Here is a 20,703-nt window from a genome sequence, read left to right on the forward strand (position 1 = left end):
TCCAAAAGAGATAACCACACTTGCTTACATTAAATTCCATCTGCCACAATCTTGCCCATTCACCTAGTCTGTCAATATCTCATTGCAATTTTCTGCTATCATCTAGGCTGTCTACAATGCTACCTAACTTTGTATTAGCAGCAAATTTGGATGTATAATTTTCAATGCCATCAACCAAGTCATTAATGAATAATGTGAATAATTGAGGCCCTAACACAGATCCTTGTGGTACACCACTAGTCACCTCCTGCCAATTAGAGTAATTACCCATTATCCCCATTCTCTGTCGCCTGCCACTCCTGACAATGTAAATAATATGCCCTCAGCTCCATGGACTCCTACCTTAGTTAACAGTCTCTTAGATGGGACTTTATCAATTGCCTTCTGGAAGACCATATAAATAAAATCCATAGACATACCCCTGTTCACTACCTTAGTCACCTCTTCAAAAAAGTCAATAAAAGTGTGGGCAGCACGGTAGCACAAGTGAATACCACTGTGGCTTCACAGCACCAGGGTCCCAGGTTCGATTCCCTTCTGGGTCACTGTCTGTGCGGAGTCTGCACGTTCTCCCCGTGTCTGCATGGGTTTCCTCCAGGTGCTCCGGTTTCACCCACAATCCAAAGACGTGCAGGTTAGGTGGATTGGCTATGATAAATTGCCCTTAGTGACCAAAAAGGTTAGGAGGGGTTATTGGGTTATGGGGATAGGGTGGAAGTGAGGACTTAAGTGGGTCGGTGCAGACTCGATGGTCCGAATGGCCTCCTTCTGCACTGTATGTTCCATGTTCTATGTTCTATTAGTCATGCATGACCTTACCTTCACAAATGCTGGTTCTCCACGATTGACCAAAATGTTTAGGGGTGTTTAGCCACTCGCATCCCTGATTATAGACACCACCACCGGTCTGTAATTTGTCGTGGGTTTTTCGAGGAGGTCACAGAGATGATGATGCAGGTAGGGCAGTGGATGTTGTTTATATGGACTTCAGTAATGCCTTTGACAAGGTCCCTCATGGCAGACTGGTACAAAAGGTGAAGTCACACGGGATCAGAGGTGAGCTGGCAAGATGGATACAGAACTGGCTAGCTCATAGAAGGCAGAGAGTAGCAATGGAAGGGTGCTTTTCTGATTGGAGGGCTGTGACTAGTGGTGTTCTGCAGGGATCAGTGCTGGGACCTTTGCTGTTCGTAGTATATATAAATGATTTGGAGGAAAATGTAACTGGTCTGATTAGTAAGTTTGCGGACGACACGAACGTTGGTGGAATTGTGGATAGCGATGAGGACTGTCAGAGGATACAGCAGGATTTAGATCATTTGCAGACTTGGGCGGCGAGATGGCAGATGGAGTTTAATCCGGACAAATATGAGGTAATGCATTTTGGAAGGTCTAATACAGGTAGGGAATATACAGTGAATGGTAGAACCCTCAAGAGTATTGACAGTCAGAGAGATCTTGGTGTACAGGTCCACAGGTTACTGAAAGGGGCAACACAGGTGGAGAAGGTAGTCAAGAAGGCATAAGGCATGCTTGCCTTCATTGGCCGGGACATTGAGTATAAAAATTGGCAAGTCATGTTGCAGCTGTATAGAACCTTAGTTAGGCCACACTTGGAGTATAGTGTTCAATTCTGGTCGCCACACTACCAGAAGGATGTGGAGGCTTTAAAGAGGGTGCAGAAGAGATTTACCAGGATGCTGCCTGGTATGGAGGTCATTAGCTATGAGGAGAGGTTAAATAAACTTGGTTTGTTCTCACTGGAATGAAGGAGGTTGAGGGGCGACCTGATAGAGGTCTACAAAATTATGAGGGGCATAGACAGAGTGGATAGTCAGAGGCTTTTTCCCAGGGTAGAGGGGTCAATTACTAGGGGGCATAGGTTTAAGGTGCAAGGGGCATGGTTTAGAGGATTTGTACGAGGTACGTTTTTTACACAGAGGGTAGGGGGTGCCTGGTACTCGCTGCCGGAGGAGGTGGTGGAAGCAGGGAAGATCGTGACGTTTAAGGGGCATTGGATTGGATTGGATTGGATTTGTTTATTGTCACGTGTACCGAGGTACAGTGAAAAGTATTTTTCTGCGAGCAGCTCAACAGATCATTAAGTACATGGGAAGAAAAGGGAATAAAAGAAAATACATAATAGGGCAACACAACATATACAATGTGACTACATAAGCACTGGCATCGGATGGAGCATACAGGGTGTAGTGTTAATGAGGTCAGTCCATAAAAGGGTCATTTCGGAGTCTGGTGACAGTGGGGAAGAAGCTGTTTTTGAGTCTGTTCATGCGTGTTCTCAGACTTCTGTATCTCCTGCCCGATGAAGAAGTTGGAAGAGTGAGTAAGCCGGGTGGGAGGGATCTTTGATTATGCTGCCCGCTTTCCCCAGGCAGCGGGAGGTGTAGATGGAGTCAATGGATGGGAGGCAGGTTCGTGTGATGGACTGGGCGGTGTTCACGACTCTCTGAAGTTTCTTGCGATCCTGGGCCGAGCAGTTGCCATACCAGGCTGTGATGCAGCCCGATAGGATGCTTTCTATGGTGCATCTGTAAAAGTTGGTAAGGGTTAATGTGGACATGCTGAATTTCCTTCGTTTCCTGAGGAAGTATAGGCACTGTTGTGTTTTCTTGGTGGTAGCGTCGACGTGGGTGGACCAGGACAGATTTTTGGAGATGTACATCTTGACAAATCCATGAATAGGATGGGAATAGAGGGATACGGACCCCGGAAGTGTAGAAGATTTTAGTTTAGACGGGCAGCATGGTCGGCGCAGGTTTGGAGAGCCTGTTCCTGTTCTGTAATTTTCTTTGTTCTTTGTTCTTTGTAATTCCCTGGTTTCCGTCTTCCACCCTTCTTAAAAAGTGGAGTGACATGTGCAATTTTCTAATCCAGAGGGACTACTTCTGAATCTAGGGAACTTGAAAGATTCTAGTTAGGGCATCTACAATGTGCTCCCCAACTTCCTTTAACACCCTCGGATTTAAAATTAACAACATAACCACCTCCAACGACTGTTTGTGGGAGAGAGTTCAGATCCTGGTGATTTGTCACTCTTCAGTTCCATTAATTTCCTAGTTACAGATGCTGTACTTATAATGATAATCTTTATTGTCACAAGTAGGCTTACATTAACACTGCAATGAAATTACTGTGAAAAGCCCCTAGTCGCCAATTTCCAGTGCCTTTTCGGGTACACAGAGGGAGAATTCAGAATGTCCTATTCACCTAACAGCATGTCTTTCGGGACTTGTGGGAGGAAACCAGAGCACCCGGAGGAAACCCACGTAGACACAGGGAGAATGTGCAGACTCCGCACAGACAGTGACCCAAGCTGGGAATTGAACCTGGGACCCTGGCGCTGTGAAGCAACAATTATTAAGTCCCTGTCCTCTGTCAACTACTTTAAAAAATAAAATTTAGAGTATCCAATTCATATTTTTTCCAATTAAGGTAGAATTTAGTGTGTACAATATAATGTTGCTAACTTTCCGGTTGGTTCAATTGCTCGGTTTTATTACCTTTGCTCTCGAGTCGCCAGGTATCTTTATGATACCGCCACGAGGTTCAAGTCCAAGTAATGATCAATAACTCAATACACCGAATAGTAAGAGTCAAATCAAAGCACATTTATTATACACAGTAATCGCTACTCATGCACAAATTCTACGTCTTTTCTACTCTACTTCTACAACCAACAGGCCTATACTTAACTTCGGACATGCCCACCAGGTCAGGGGAACAAATGGCCTTTCGTTCGGGTTCTGAGTCTGTGGGATTCGAAGTTGGTACGGATTGGTAGCTAGGAGCGCCTATCTCGTAGCGAGGGTTGAATTAAGACTTACTTCTTTTGGTGGTCACTGCACGGTCACGGTCAATGTTGGTCCGTGGATGAAGAGAGAGAGATTTGAACCTGGGGCTTAACTCTTATAGTCCCCAGGTGCTTCCCGCCTTTCGGGGGGGACCCTGTACCTGGTCCCAAGTGATTGGACTTTGTCCCAATCGCTTGGTTCGATTTCTCCAATACTGGAGCGGTTCCCTGATCGATGGGCGGTCTTGAGGTATTCGTTCACCTCCTTTGTGTTGGCACCTGCTGGCGCCGGGGAGTCTGGCTTTGCTTTGTCTGTCCCAAATGTTACTTATTTGTCCCGGGGATTGCTCATCAGTATGTAGATGGCTGCTACATTGTTATGCTGATGGTCGCTGGCTTTTTGCGGAGTTAAATACACAGCAAACCTGCACCTGCTGGTTTCTGTCTGTGTTGGCTGACTGTCCCATCAGCCTTTGCTGTTCACCATTTTAAATCGGGAGCTGGCCAATTTAGGTGGCTACACTTCCTACCCTGCACATCTTTGGGTTGTGGGGGTGAAACCCACACAGACACGGGGAGAATGTGGAAACTCCAAACGGACAGTGACCCAAGGCCAGGATTCGAACCAGGGTCCTCAGCGCTGCAGTCCCAGTGCTAACCACTGCACCACCGTGCTGCCCCACTATTAACTATTAATTTTTTCAGAACATCTTCCTGCAAGTTATCCTCCCTTTCAACTTTAATATTGTAAACATTAGAAATAAGTTTAAGTTTTAAGTGCGTTTAATTTAACGCTTCTGTGCCTAGAAGGGTAAAAACTCTGGTTAGATTCATGTTAGACAAAGGTGTTTGTATGTATGGGGGTTTGTTAACTTTCAACTGTGTTTCTACTGTGCTTAAAGAGGGTTGCAGGATACATAAGAAATGAAAAATGAAAATGAAAATCGCTTATTGTCACAAGTAGTCTTCAAATGAAGTTACTGCGAAAAGCCCCCAGTCGCCACATTCCGGCGCCTGTTCAGGGAGGCTGGTACGGGAATTGAACCGTGCCGCTGGCCTGCCTTGGTCTGCTTTAAAAGCCAGCGATTTAGCCCTGTGCTAAACCAACCCCAGAGAAGGAGAAGACAACGGGGGCCCACTTTCCATGGAAGCGCTTTCCTTTGTTGTTAGTTTTAATCGGAAGCCAGAGCAGTTGGAAATAGGTAGAGCGAGAGAAGGCAACTCTCACAGCTCTGCTAGATTGGTTTTCGAAGGCTATAGAGGGAACATCTCTCTCAGCTTTGCTGGAAGAAAAGCCAGACCATGGAGTAATGGTTAAGAAAGCAAGTGCAGAGATCTGAAGAACAGCTAGTTAAGGAAACTAGAGTGTGGGAGTCACCACTAGCAGTATTATATGTATTACGGTAAGACGTATAATAGAGGTACATGGGTAAATCCCTGCCTGTTGGCTCTGCCCAGTAGGCGGCGTAAAAATATGTGTACTCGCCGGTGCTGCAGCCATTCTGGTGGCAGCTACTGGAGGCACAACATCTTTGCTCAATAAAGCCTCGATTATTCCACTACTCTCGTCTTTGTGGTAATTGATAGTGCATCAATTTATTGAGCAAAGATTTTTAAAATGATGGATCTTCGCATCAAGCCTGATCGCCTGCAGCTGAGCCCTAAGCAGCCAATGCTACATCTGCTTTTCACCACTGGCTAGCCTGCTTCGGAAGCTACCTCCGAACATCTGCTGAGGAACCCTCGGATTTGCAGAAGCTCCAAGTCCTTTATTCACGGGTGAGCGCTGACATTTATTCTCTCATCCGGGATGCGCCCACTTATTCCGAAGCCAGTCAACCAACTATACGCCAGGCACCTCCTGTCCACGAGACAGCAACTCCCTGGTGAGTCTCTGGACGATTTCTGGCGTTCCCTGCACGTCCTGGAGAGGAACTGTGACTGCCAGGCAGTTTCGGCAGTCCAGCACACAGAAACTTTAATCCGAGACGCCTTCGTTACGGGAGTGAGGTCTGCATACGTCCGCCAGCACCTACTGGAAGTGGGTACGCTTGATCTTGCGGGAACTAGGCAGCTCGCAAACACCATAGAAGTGGCCTCCCGTAACGTCCAGTCGTACCCCCCCGACCGCGCGGCACCCAGCCATCGTGGGCCCCACCAGCTGCCGACTCCAGCTCACCGCAAGCCTGCGCCGCGCGGCAGCCAGCCAATCCTGGGGGGCCCAAGTGCTATTTTTGCCGGCAGAACAAACACCCCCGGCAGCGCTGCCCGGCGCGGAGCGTGACCTGCAATGGACGTGGAAAGAAGGGACACTTTGTTTCTGTTTGCCAGGCCCGGTCGTTCGCCGCTGTTTCCAGGCCCGGCATTCCTGCACCCCCCACGTGAGACCCAGGGGCGCTGCCATTTTTCTCCTCGCAAGCCACGTGCGGCCCGTGGGCACTGCCATCTTCTTCTCCGCAGGCCACGTGCTGTCCGTGGGCGCCGCCATCTTTGATGCCGCCCGCCATGTGCGCCCCGTGGGGGCCGCCATCTTCGGAGCCATTTTGGACGGCGCCTCAGGACCCCTGCATGTCTGGCCGTTCATCGCCTGCCGCTATCTCCACCACCGCTGACCAGCCCGGGACCTCCCAGCATCTGCCGCAGCTCACCTCAATCCCCTTGGATCAGTCCCGGCCCCGCAACCTCACGACTGCAACAATGACGGTGAAAATCGATGGGCATGAGACAACCTGCCTTTTTGACTCTGGGAGTACAGAGAGCTTCATCCACCCCACGACAGTAAGGCGCTGCTCCCTCGCGGTACACCCTGTTACCCAGAAAATCTCCCTGGCCTCCGGATCCCATTCCGTGGAAATCCGTGGGTACTACATTGCGACCCTCACCGTCCAAGACGTAGAGTTTAGCAACTTACGGCTCTACGTCCTCCCCCACCTCTGCGCTTCACTGTTACTCGGCCTGGACTTCAAGTGCCACCTCCAAAGCTTAACCTTAAAATTCGGCGGACCCCTACCCCTCCTCATCGTCTGCGGCGTCACAACCCTTAAGGTCGATCCACCTTCCTTTTTTGCGAACCTCACCCCGGATTGCAAACACGTTGCCACCTGGAGCAGACGGTACAGTGCCCAGGACAGGACCTTCAGGTCGGAGGTCCAAAGGCTTCTGCGGGAAGGGGTCATTGAAGCCAGCAACAGCCCCTGGAGAGCTCAAGTGGTAGTAGTAAAGACTGGGGAGAAACACAGGATGGTCATTGACTATAGTCAGACCATCAATCGGTACACGCAACTTGCGCATACCCCCTCTCATGCATCTCTGACATGGTCAATCAGATTGCGCAGTATTGGATCTTTTCCACAGTGGACCTGAAGTCCGCCTACCACCAGCTCCCCATCCGCCCGGAGGACCGCCAATGCACTGCGTTCGAAGCAGATGGCCGCCTCTATCACTTCCTTAGGGTTCCCTTCGGCGTCACTAATGGGGTCTCGGTCTTCCAACATGAGATGGACCGAATGGTTGACCGGTACGGACTGCGGGCCACCTTCCCGTACCTAGACAACGTCACTATCTGTGGCCACGATCAGCAGGACCACGACGCTAACCTCCAAAAATTCCTCCAGACCGCCAATCTCCTTAACCTCACGTACAATAAGGAGAAATGCCTGATCCGCACCAACTGCTTAGCCATCCTTGGCTATGTCGTGGAAAATGGAGTTCTAGGGCCCGACCCCGACCGCATGTGCCCCCTCATGGAACTCCCCCTCCCCCACTGCCCCAAGGCCCTGAAATGATGCCTGGGGTTTTCTCCTACTATGCCCAGTGGGTCCCTAATTATGAGGACAAGGCCCGCCACTCATTCAGTCCACAGTTTTTTCCCTGACGGTTGAGGCCCGCCAGGCCTTCAACCGCATCAAGGCAGACATCGGCAAGGCCACGATGCATGCGGTCGACGAGTCCCTCCCCTTTCAGGTCTAGAGCGATGCATCGGACGTAGCTCTGGCCGCCACCCTCAACCAGGCTGGCAGGCCCGTGGCCTTCTTTTCCCGCACCTTCCGTGCCTCCGAAATTCGGCACTCCTCTGTCGAAAAGGAGGCCCAAGCCATTGTGGAAGCTGTGCGACATTGGAGGCATTACCTGGCCGGCAGGAGATTCACTCTCCTCACTGACCAACGGTCGATTGCCTTCATGTTTAATAACACACAGTGGGGCAAGATCAAAAATGACAAGATCATGAGGTGGAGGATCGAGCTCTCCACCTATATTTACAAGATTTTGTATCACCCTGATGCCCTATCCGCGGTACATGTGCCAGCGCACAAGTGGACCGACTCCAGGCTCTCCACTATGACCTCTGCCACCCAGGGGTTAACCGGTTCTTTCATTTCATCAAGGCCGCAACCTGCCCTGCTCCATTGAGGCAGTCAGGACTGTCACCAGAGACTGCCAGGTCTGCGCAGAGTGCAAGCCGCTCTTCTACCAGCCAGATTGAGCGCACCTGAAGGCCTCCCGCCCCTTTGAGCGCCTCAGCATGGACTTCAAAGGGCTCCTCCCCTCCACCGACCGCAACGTGTACTTTCTGAACGTGGTCGACGAGTATTCCCGGTTCCCCTTCGCCATCCCATGCCCCGATATGACTTCTGCCACGGTCATTAAAGCCCTCCACAGCGTCTTCACACTGTTTGGTTTCCCCACCTACGTCTACAGCGATCGGGGATCCTATTTTATGAGTGATGAGCTGCGTCAGTTCCTGCTCAGCAAGGGCATCGCCTCGAGCAGGACGACCAGCTACAACCCCCGGGGAACCGGACAGGTGGAGAGGGAGAACGGGACGGTCTGGAAGGCCGTCCTGCTGGCCCTGCAGTCTAAAAATCTTCCGGTCTCCCACTGGCAGGAGGTCCTCCCCGACACACTCCACTCCATCTGATCGCTCCTCTGCACCGCGACTAACGAGACCCCTCATGAACGTCTCTTTGCCTTCCCAGGAAGTCCACCTCCGGGGTCTCGCTCCCAACATGGCTGACAGTTCCTGGACCTGTCCTCCTTCGCAAGCATGTGCGGAACCATAAGTCGGACCCTTTGGTCGAAAGGGTCCACCTCCTACACGTGAACCCGGAGTACACCTACGTGGCACACCCCGACGGGCGCCAGGACACAGTCTCCCTCTGGGACCTGGCACCCGCTGGATCTTCACCCACGGCCCCCGACCTGACACCGCCCCCCTCCCACCCCCCGGTTGCCTCACTCACCCCTGCGCCACTCACCGTCCCCCAGCGAACCTCACCGCAGCCCCTGCCCCAGGTGGATCCGTCCTCCCATTGGTTCCACTCAGGGGTGACGAAGATGAGGACAACACGTTCCCAGAGTCACAGGTGACCAAGTCGGCGCCCACATCACCTCCAAGACTGAGGTGATCGCAGAGGAGGCCCCCGACAGAGTGAACTTGTGATTCTTTTTTCCACCACCCCCGCCGGACTATTTTTTTAACAGGGGGTGAATGTGGTAGACACCATTAGCAGTATTATATGTATTATGGTAAGACACGTATAATAGAGGTACATGGGTAAATGTGTGTGCTCGCCGGTGCTGCAGCCATTCTGGTTCCAGCTACAGGAGGCACCACATCTTTGCTTAATAAAGCCTTGATTATTCCACTGCTCTCGTCTTTGTGGTAATTGATAGTGCATCATAGAGAAATGGAGAGAAGTTTCCAATTATTCTCAGGTTAAAGGTACTGAAACAGAGAACTGTTCAGTAAAGACAGACAGAGCTGAAAAAAACAGGCTGAGATGCCAGAAAGATATCTGAAGTGATTTTCAGATGTGTGAGATTTTGTTACAGCCCGTGGAACTTGAGTTGAAATAACTATGGAACTCGGTGGCTGGACCTTGGAGTTTGTGTAAAAGCAGTTAAGAGAACCTAAAAGGGGTGGTGTAAAATCCTGGAATGGATTCATTGTTAAAAGTGGAGCAGAAGCTTGGATTAAAGGAACATTTGTAAAACATGGACTGGATTTCAGACTGCAAACTGCTAAGGGAAAGCATAATTATAAGACAATTTTAAAGTGTGTTTTGTAGAGTGGAGTTTCGAAACTCTCATGTGATCATCACCTTGGGGGATTTTAAGAAGAAATCCACAGACTCTAACTTGGGTTCAGAGCAGAATGCGTGTATTTTATCACCGTCTTCTTGTGTGCTTAAAAGGGATGTTTTATGTTAATGAGACCATTGTTGCTTTGTAATCCACATTAATCTTTAAATATATATGCATTTATTAAAATAAGGGGGAGTAAAGGAGTATTGTATCCAACTTTTCACATACATTGCCTTATTGTTGCTAAAACTAATCAGCATCCTGTGACTCTGTTCTTTCATGTTTTATAAAGAAAAGCAAAAGGTACGGTCTTATGAGTCAGGGTCCCATTCTGAATCTTTCCATCCAGTTATATCATCAACGAGGATCGTAACATAAGTAGCACATTCAGGTAGCCCTGAAAGAGGGAGAAACTAATGCATAGTGTCAATGAGTTGTTTAGAAAAGAAACATGTCGATGGGATTTGATGCAAAACCAGTTGAGCCTGCTTCTGTGCAGAACATTCTATATATAATGAAGGATTCATAGAATTTACAGTGCAGAAGGAGGCCATTCGGCCCATCGAGTCTACACCGGTTCTTAGAATGAGCACCCTACCCAAGGTCAACACTGCCACCCCATTCCCATAACCCAGTCACCCCACCCAACACTAAGGGCAATTCTGGACACTAAGGGAAATTTATCATGGCCAATCCACCTAACCTGCACATCTTTGGACTGTGGGAGGAAACCGGAGCACCCGGAGGAAACCCACGCACACACGGGGAGGATGAGGATTGTTTGAGACTCACAGGCCGGGATTCTCCCCCAACCGGTGGGCGGGCCGTACTGGCGCCCAAGAGTGGCGTGAACCATTCCGGCGTCGGGCTTCCCGGAAGGTGCGGAATCCTCCGCTTCTTCGGGGGCTAGGCCGGCGCTGGAGTGGTTGGCGCCACGCCAAACGGCGCTGAAGAGCCTCTGCCGTACTGGCACCACCGATGCACAGTAACAGCAGTGTGTACCATCTGCAAGATGCACTGCAGGAACTCACCAAACCTCCTGAGGCAGCACCTTCTAAACCAATGACCACTACCATCTAGAAGAACAAGGGCAGTAGATACATGGGAACACCACTACCTGGAAGTTCCCCTCCAAGTCATTCACCATCCTGACTTGGAAATGTATTACCATTCCTTCACTGTTAAATGGTCAAAATCCTGGAACTCTCCCTAATAACACAGTGGGTGTACATACATGACGTGGACTTCGGCAGTTCAAGAAGGCAGCTCAGCACCAAATTCTCAAGAGTAATTAGGGATGGGTAATGATGTACTAGCCAGTGAAGCCCACATCCCATAAAAATGAATTTTTAAAATTTGAATATCAGTTCACGTGATTTGCAGAACTCAAAATGTCGAAGTCAAGAGGGGGCAGGGGTTCCTGCTCACAGAATTTCCAGTGAGTTCCTAGCTGAAGACAGCCGCACAGAGTTTCTTTAAATGGATGGTGATGCAGTGATAGAATTTGTCTGCTTGTTAGATACCGATCAGAGACTTCCAGTTAATCAGGCTTTGAGGGGCTAAGACTTGATTGGAGGTACAACAGCAGACTGACGTCTGAGTTCAGAAATTTAGTATTAGAATTGTTCCAAAGGGAAGGCTGTGAGGGCCTCTAGGCCTGCCATTAGTCTTGGCAACATGGTCCGCTGCCAGTTGGCCAACTTCAGGCACCAAAACTGGTTCCACTTTGCTTTCAGGGACTAGGAGGCTGATTGGAAAATCCCATTGCATTTCTTTATTTGGCTTCAATAGGCTCTTCCCGAGTTGTATCAGCTATCTCCTGGGATGAGTAGCCTTGTTGTGCAGTCATCCCACCTTCCCCAGAAGGCTTAGGGGCTGTATGGAACTGGGGAACTAAGTTGGTCAGCAGGGCTATTTTTTGGTTTGTACCCACCTTGGTTCCCAGCAACTGAGTGGGATTCTCCGACCCCCCGCCGGGTCAGAGAATCGTCGGGTGGCGGCGTGAATCCCATCCCCGCCGCTCCGACGTCGGCTGCCGAATTCTCCGGCGTCAGTTGTTTGGTGGGGGTGGGGATCGCACCGCAGCGAACGGGGGCCGTTGGCAGTGCCCCCCCCCGGTGATTCTCCGGTCCCCGATGGGCTGAGCGGCTGCCTATTTTCGGCCATTCCCGCTGGCGTGGATTAGACCAGGTCCGTACCGGCGGGACCTGGCTCTGAGGGCGGCCTGCGGAGTCCTCGGGGGGTGGGGGGGCGTGGGGATCCAGCCCCGGTGGGGGCCCCCACGGTGGCCTGGCCCGCGATCAGGGCCCACCGATCTGCGGGCAGGCCTGTGCCGTGGGGGCACTCTTTCCCTCCACGCCGGACTGTGTAAAGCTCCGCCACGGCCGGCGTGGAGAAGAAACCCCCTGCGCTTGCGCAAGAAACATGCCAGCGGTTCTGCGCATGTGCCAGAACACGCTGGCGCTCCTGCGCATGTGCCAACTCGCGCTGGCCGCCAGAGGCCCTTCGGCGCCATTTGGCGTGGCGCCAACCACTCCAGCGCCGGCCTAGCCCCCGAAGAAGCGGAGGATTCCACACCTTCCGGGAAGCCCGACGCCGGAATGGCTCACGCCACTCTTGGGCGCCAGTACGGCCCGCCCGCCGGTTGGGGGAGAATCCCGGCCTGTGAGTCTCAAACAATCCTTCATTATATTTGGTGCTGAGGTCGATGCCAGGTCCATTCAGTTTTATCCTTACTATAATAATAATCTTTATTATTGCCACAAGTAGACTTACATTAACACTACAATGAAGTTACTGTGAAAAGTTCCTAGTCGCCGCACACCAGTGCCTGTTCAGGTACACTGAGGGAGAATTCAGAATGTCCAATTCACAAGTCTTTCGGGATTTGTGGGAGGAAACGGGAGCACCCGGGGGAAACCTATGCAGACGGGGAGAACATGCAAACTCCACACAGACAGTGACCCAAGCCGGGAATCGAACTGGGACACTGGTGCTGTGAAGCGACAGTGCTAACCACTGTGCTACCGTGCTATAGTTGTGTGGAGAATATTGAAACAACTAAATTGCTTGTTGGGTCATTTCAAAGAATACCAAAGAGTTGACAACGTTGCTCAAGACCTGCACTCACATATGTGCCAAGCCAGGGTAAAGATGGCACATTTTCTTTCCTAATGTCCTCCAGTGAACCAAATGAATTTTTAATGATAATCAGGTAGTTTCATGTTACCGAGACTAATGTTTTATCCCATATTGATTTAATTAACTGAATTTAAACTCCCCTTTCCATTGTGGAATTTGAACTTGTCTCTTGGATTTAAAAAAATATATATTTTTTATTCTCCTTTTTCACATTTTCTCCCAAATTTACACCCACCAACAACAAACAATAATCAGTAACAAATATGTCAATCCCCATATAAATAACAACGATCCCATCCTCCCACCAAACCATAAACATAAGCCCGCATGTTCACATAGACAAATGTCAAAAAGGAATCAGGAATCACCCATAATCACCATCAACACACACCGTCCCCCTCCCCCCAACCCTCCCACCCACCCCCCCAACTAATGTTCGATGTTATCAAGTTCTTGAAACTGCATGATGAATAATGCCCATGAATTGTAAAACCCCTCCATCCTTCCCCTCAGTTCAAACTTAACCGTCTCATGAGTCAAGAATTCCAACAAGTCCCCCCGCCACAGGGTGGAGAGGTTGCTCTCCATCCCATCAGGATCTGCCTTCGGGCGATCAACGTGGCGAAGGCGACAACATCTGCCTCTGCACCCGTTTCCAACCCTGGCTGGTCCGACACGCCGAATATGGCCACCCGGGGGCCCGGGTCTAGTTTCGCGTGCACCACTTTAGAAATTACCCTAAAAACCTCCTCCCAGTAATCCTCTAGCTTTGGACAGGACCAAAACATATGAACGTGATTAGCGGGGCCCCCCCCGCAACGTTCACACACATCTTCTACTCCTTCAAAGAATCGGCTCATCCTCGCCCTCGTGAGGTGTGTTCTGTGTACCACCTTCAGCTGTATCAGGCCCAACCTCGTGCATGAGGTGGAGGCATTCACTCTCCGAAGCACCTCACACCAGAACCCCTCCTCCATATCCTCTCCCAACTCTTCCTCCCACTTTGCTTTGATCCCTTCCAGTGGTGTCTCCTCCTCGTCCAAAATAGCTCTGTAAACCGCTGACACTACCCCCTTCTCCAATTTAGTATGGCCAATCCACCTACCCGGCACATCTTTTTTTGGGTTGTGGTCAGTACCTCTTCCAGCAATGTGGAGGCCGGCTCCACCAGAAAGCTCTATATCTCCTTTCTGGCAAAATCTCGAACCTGCATGTATCTAAACATTTCCCCCTGCTCCAGCCATACTTTGCTTCCAGCTCCTTCAGCCCTGCAAACTCACCCCGAAGAAACAAATCTTTTAGTGTCTTAATCCCCTTCTCCTCCCATTTCCGAAAATTTCCATCCCACCACCCTGGCTCAAATCTGTGGTTCCCCCGAATCGGCATTTTTCTTGACCCTGCCCCCAACCCAAAGTGTTGGCGAAACTGCCTCCAAATTCTCAATCAAGCTATTATTACCGGACTCCCTGAGTACTTCCCCGGAGCTATCGGGAGCGGCGCTGTTGCTAGTGCTTTCAATCCGAACCCCTGCACAAACTCTCCTCCATTCTGACCCACTGGGAAACAACCCCTCTGACCCAGCTCCGCACCTTCTCACCTTTGCCCCCCAGTAGTAATACATCAGATTCGGAAGACCCAAACCCCCTGCCTGCCTTCCCCTCTGTAGCAGCACCTTAGGGGCTGGTTTAGCACAGGGCTAAATAGCTGGCTTTTAAAGAAGATCCAGGCAGGCCAGCAACACGGTTCAATTCCCATACCAGCCTCCCCGAACAGGCGCCGAAATGTGGCGACTAGGGGCTTTTCACAGTAACTTAATTTTGAACCCTACTTGTGACAATAAGCGATTTTCATTTCATTTACCATTTCTAATTCTGGCCACCTTCCCTCCCCATATGAACAAAGTAATCCTTCCCTCAATCTCTCTGAAAAAAGCCTTTGGCAGGAAAATCGGCAGGCATTGAAAAATAAACAGAAATCGTGGCAACACATTCATTTTAACCGCCTGTACCCGACCCGCCAGTGACAGAGGGGAGACCATCCCACCTTGCCAGATCAGATTTCACTCTCTCCACCAAACTAGAAATGTTGTACCTGTGGAGCACCCCCCCGCTCCCCCCACTCCCGGGCAACCTGCACCACCAGGTACCTGAAGTGAGTCCCTGCCCTACGGAATGGCAGCCCCCCCACCCCTGCCCCAACCCCCGGCCGAGACACCACAAAATACTCTTGTCTAGATTTAGTTTGTACCCCGAGAAAGACCCAAATACTCGAAGCAGCTCCAATATTCCCCCTGTCGACACACTCGGTTCCGACACGTTTAACAGCAAATCATAGGCGTATAAGGACACCCTATGCTCTATCCCCCCCCCGCACTATTTATTTCCATACCCCCGAACCTCTTAATGTGATGGCCAACGGCACAATCGCGAGTGCAATCAGCAGGGGGAGCATAGGACATCCCTGCCTAGTCCCACAGTGGAGAGAAAAGTATCTCGAGCTGATGTTGTTTGTGCGGACACTCGCCCTCGGCTCCTTATATAGTAACTTTACCAGTTCACAAATCTTGGTCCAATCCCAAACCGCTCCAGAACTGCCATCAAGTACCCCCATTTAAAACTTGTCTCTTGGATTACTAATAACATAATCATTGTGTGGGCAGCACGGCGGCGCAGTGGTTAGCACTGCTGCCTCACGGCGCCGACGACGTGGGTTCGAACCTGGCCCGGGTCACTGTCCGTATGGACTTTGCACATTCTCCCCGTGTCTGCATAGGTCTCACCCCCACAAGCCAAAAAAAGATGTGCCGGGTAGGTGGATTGGCCATGCTAAATTGCCGCTTAATTGGAAAAAAATGAATTGGGTACTCTAAATTTATTTTTAAAATCATGATCATTGTGCTGTTGTACCTGTTGCTGTCCCAGGATTATGGACAGCAGAGTCAGAGAGATACAAATTGAGGAGGTAAGTAGAAAGCTCCAGTCTAGAATGGCAGACAGTATATCATGTAAATTGACATAGTATAAGTAGCTTCAGATTATACCAGCATTATGCAGAGGTAACAAAACTGGGCTGGATTCAAACCCAGGCTTTAAATGTCATTCAACATTATGCTACTAATCCCTTAGTTATAATTTCTTGATGGTGCGAGGTAATTGTTAGGTAACCCTGTGATAAGTTCTTAAACCTTATAATTTTTTTCTTTGGCAGCTAGCAAAATCTCCAGCTAATGTAGACGTGATGAAGGAGCTCGAAAAGGATTTAATTGCTGAAGAGTATGCAAATTTTGTGAAGGCCCGCAAAGAGTGTGAAATCCAGAATTACGTTATTCTAGAAGAAGAACAGATGCAATTAAAGGGCAACATTAGGCATATGGTCCAAAAGGCCATGGAGTTTTACAAAATTGACATAGAAAAAAGGAGAGCAAGGTAAATGGCAGCTACTAAAACCACATCCTGAGCCAGAACATTTCAGCTGTTGTGACCGGTAGGATCTTCTAGTCCTGTCAACGGCACACCCCTGTCATGGGCTAGAGTGAAACCCTATTGACATCAGCGGGATCAGAATATCCGACCGCTGTAAAACATGTGGCCAGTTGCGCGGTATATCCCGCCCCTTATTTTTAAATCCCTTCATAGCCTTCTTCTTCCCGAGCTGTCTATCATCTCTATACCTGCTCTACCCTTTTCCCCACCCCATCCCACCAGAACTCTTAATTTCTCCTACTCCATCCTCTGGTACACCTCCCTCCCCTTTGCCATCCAGTTGCCCATAATTCATACTTTGGTATTTTCTCCCCAAATGCTTCCACCAGCTCACCCCACCTTTAAGAACGACCTTTAGAAGGGCAGCACAAGGCACGGCGCATGGGCTGGAGGCAGGCCCAAGAAAGGGGATGGCTGACCGGTGGGTGGGGCGGGCACTTTGCCCCCCAACTAGGCTGGTCACCTGGAATGTCCGGGGGCTAAATGGGCCGGTAAAGAGGGCACGTGTGTTTGCGCACCTGAGGGGACTGAAGGCGGATGTATTAATGCTGCAGGAGACACACCTTGAAGTAGTGGATCAGGTCAGGTTGAGGAAAGGCTGGATTAGTCAGGTTTTCCACTCGGGGCTGGATACAAAGACTAGAGGGGTTGCAATCCTGGTTAACAAGCGGGTGGCATTTGAGGTGGGGAGAATAGTCTTGGATGTGGGAGGCCGATATATCATGGTTAGTGGCAAGGTGCAGGGGATGAAAGTAGAGCTGGTCAATGTATCTGCGCCAAATTGGGATGATGGGGATTTTATAAAGAGGGTGCGAGGGACGATTCTGGACCTGGATTTGCACAGGCTGATTATGGGAGGGGATTTTAACACGGTTATTGATCCAGGCCTGGACTGGTCATGCTCGAGAACAGGTAAGGTGCCAGTAATGGCAAAGGAGCTGAAAGGGTTCATGGAGCAGATGGAGAGGGGTGGATTCATGGAGATTGAGGCAGCCGAGGGCCAAGGAAGTTTCTTTTTACTCCCACGTACACAAGGTGTATTCCCGGATAGATTTCTTTGTCGTGGGTAGGGCCCTATTGGCGGGGGTGGTGGACACAGGGTATTCGGCGATTATGATCTCGGACCATGCTTTGCACAGGGTGAACCTGCAGGTTAGTATGGATAGCAAGCAGCGCCCACAATGGAGGTTGGATGTAGGGCTACTGGTAGATGAAGCGGTGTGCGAGAGGCTGAGGAAGTGCATGCTGAACTACCTGCAGGTAAACGATACGGGGGAGGTCTCAGCAGCGGTGGTCTGGGAAGCGCTGAAGGCAGTGGTGAGAGGAGAGCTGATCTTGATCCGTGCTCAGAGGGACAGGACGGATAGGGCAGAAACGGACCGACTGGTGAAAGAGATTCTACGAGTGGATAGATATGCGGAGGCTCCAGAGGCAGGGCTTCTAAGGGAACGCCGGAGGCTACAGGCGGAATTTGGTTTGTTAACCAGGGAAGGGCAGTGGAACAGCTCAGAAAGGTGAAGGGGGCGATTTACGAGTACGGGGAGAAGGCAGCAGGATGCTTGCACAGCAGCTCAGAAAGAGGGAGGCAGCTAGAGAAATAGGGAAAGTTATTGACGAGGATGGGAACTTAGTTGGGGACTCGGCGGGGGTGAGCAAGACCTTTCGGGATTTTATAGCAGGTTGTATAGGTTGGAACCCCCTGCGGTGCCGGAGGGGATGAGGCACTTTTTGGACGGGCTGACTTTCCCGAAGGTGGATGGGGAGCTGGTAGAAGGGCTGGGGGCCCCGATCGGGCTGGAGGAGATAGTGGAGGGTCTGAAGGCCATGCAGTCGAGCAAGGCCCCGGGACCGGACGGGTACCCAGCCGAGTTCTATAAAAAGTTCTCTGGAATATTGGGGCCGGTACTGATGAAGGTCTTTAATGAGGGCAAGGAAAGGGGGGCTCTCCGCAGACGATGTCACAGGCCATGATCTCGCTCTTTCTGAAAAGGGACAAGGACGCGGATCTATGTGGGTCTTACAGGCCGATTTCCTTGCTGAACGTAGATGCCAAACTTCTGGCCAAAATTTGTCCTTCAGGATTGAGGACTGTGTACCAGACGTTATAGTGGAGGATCAGACTGGGTTCGTTAAGGGCAGGCAGCTGGTGGCCAATGTAAGAAGACTGGAGACACACCTTAAAGTAGTGGATCAGGTATATATATAAAGAGCTTATGGGTTCGGAGGAGTCGCAGACCGAGGAGCTGAAGCAAAAGTGGGAGGAGGAGCTGGGGGGAGTGATAGAGGAGGGCCTTTGGGCGGACGGGTTGGGTAGGGTCAACGCGACCGCAACGTGTGCCAGGCTCAGCCTGATCCAATTTAAGGTTGTTCACTGGGCTCACATGACAGTGGCCCGGATGAGCAGATTCTTTGGGGTGGAGGACAGGTGTGCGAAGTGCGCGGGGGGGCAGCGAATCATGTCCACATGTTCTGGGCATGCCCAAAACTGTGGGGATTTTGGCAGGGGTTTGCTGACGCCATGTCCACGGTATTAAATACAAGGGTGGCAATGAGTCCAGAGATGGTGATTTTTGGGGTATCGCAGGATCCGGGAATCCAGGAGGAGAAAGAGGCGGACGTTCTGGCCTTTGCTTCCCTGATAGCCCGGAGCCGCAAATGACTAGCATGGAGGGACTCAAAGCCCCCAAAATCAGAGACCTGGCTTTCGGACATGGCTGGCTTCCTCTGCCTGGAGAAAATTAAGTTCGCCATGAGAGGGTCTCTGTTAGGGTTCGCCCGGAGCTGGCAACCATTCGTCGACTTCCTTGCAGAGAATTAATCGTCAGCAGAAAGGTTTGGGGTGGGGGGGGGGAGAGTGGGTTAGGTTAGCTTAGTTTAGGGGGGTAAGAAATGATAGGACCTGTGGGAGAGGGAGGCGTTATTTGCACTATGTTTATATTTTTCTTGTTAGGTACATTGTTGATTTTGTTGCTGTTACAATGCCAAAGAAATACCTCAATAAAATGTTTATTTTAAAAAAAAGAAGGGCAACATGGTGGCACAGTGGTTAGCATTGCTGCCTCACGGTGTTGAGGTCCCAGGTTTGATCCCGGCTCTGGGTCACTGTCCATGTGGAGCCTGCACATTCTCCCCGTGTTTGACTGGGTTTCGCCCCCACAACCCAAAGATGTGCAGGGTAGGTGGATTGGCCATGCTAAATTGCCCGTTTGTTAGAAAAACTGAATTGGGTACTCTAAATTTATTTTAAAAAAAGAATGTCCTTTAGACTGCTTTCACCAGTCTTTGATCATCTTTGGAGTTAACTTAATCTTTACTTAATTCACTTTATTTATTTCAATGGGCATTTGTTTTCAGCACAAAAAATGACTGAATTATCATTAATATGCTGGCTGTGGATCTCCCATAATGGATACAATTTCTGTGTATTTTCAATAGCAATTGATATGGTAACCTCTCTTAAATGCAATTTTGTTTCAATCGTTGAGGCTACGAGACCTTCTGGAAGCCGAAGAAAAGGAACACATGAACCAACTGTCCCTTATGGGGGAAACACCTTTAGAGCGACAAGCAAAAATCAGACAACATGTAAAAGACTTGAAGATAAAAAAGGAGAAGGAACGACAAAAACTGGTTGCAGAGAAACTTGATCAGCAGTTCAGGTAACATTTTATATTGGATGAGCCTCTGGGTCTGAGGAATTTATCCTCGTCTTTAATTCAAGAAACTCAGCTTTGTGCAACCTCCAAAACCCACTTAAAAAGTGGAATAAAATCAAGAGAATAGGACAAATGAGAGTGCTAAAATTTATGGAATTAAATGGGATTATTAATTCAGTCAAGTGCCTGCCTAGTGATGAGGATACTGAGTGGCTCTATGCTTCCCCGAACTCTGGGCATGTCTTGGGTTTTTAAATATACATGTATGTTTTCAGTTAGTTACCTGGGGTGGGATTCTCTGACCCCCCGCTGGGTAGGAGATTCGCCGGGGGTCGGCGTGAATCCCGCCCCCGCCGTCCTCCCAATTCTCCCACCCCCCAAAAACCGGCGTGGCGCTTCGGAGAATGGCGGGGTCCGGCGCGACTCAATGGGCCCCGGGGCTGTCCGGATTCTCCGGCCCGCGATGGGTCAAAGTCCCGCCCGTTCTATGCCGGTCCCGCCGGCGTAAATTGTAGTTGGTCTCTTACCG

At 50.2% G+C, this 20,703-nt stretch overlaps 1 protein-coding gene across 1 annotated transcript in view; it reads left to right on the plus strand.

Annotated features, from left to right (window-relative positions):
• The window catches only part of cfap53 (cilia and flagella associated protein 53), a 77,073-nt gene that overhangs the window by 3,412 nt on the left and 52,958 nt on the right, over window positions 1-20,703 (plus strand). The window contains exons 2-3 of the mRNA XM_072497423.1: window positions 16,244-16,461; window positions 20,004-20,177. Coding sequence (XP_072353524.1) covers window positions 16,244-16,461; window positions 20,004-20,177 — 392 coding nt within the window. The remainder of the gene's footprint in view (window positions 1-16,243; window positions 16,462-20,003; window positions 20,178-20,703) is intronic.

Source organism: Scyliorhinus torazame, chromosome 3, assembly GCF_047496885.1.
Source record: "Scyliorhinus torazame isolate Kashiwa2021f chromosome 3, sScyTor2.1, whole genome shotgun sequence".
In the NCBI taxonomy this organism is placed as follows: domain Eukaryota; kingdom Metazoa; phylum Chordata; class Chondrichthyes; order Carcharhiniformes; family Scyliorhinidae; genus Scyliorhinus; species Scyliorhinus torazame.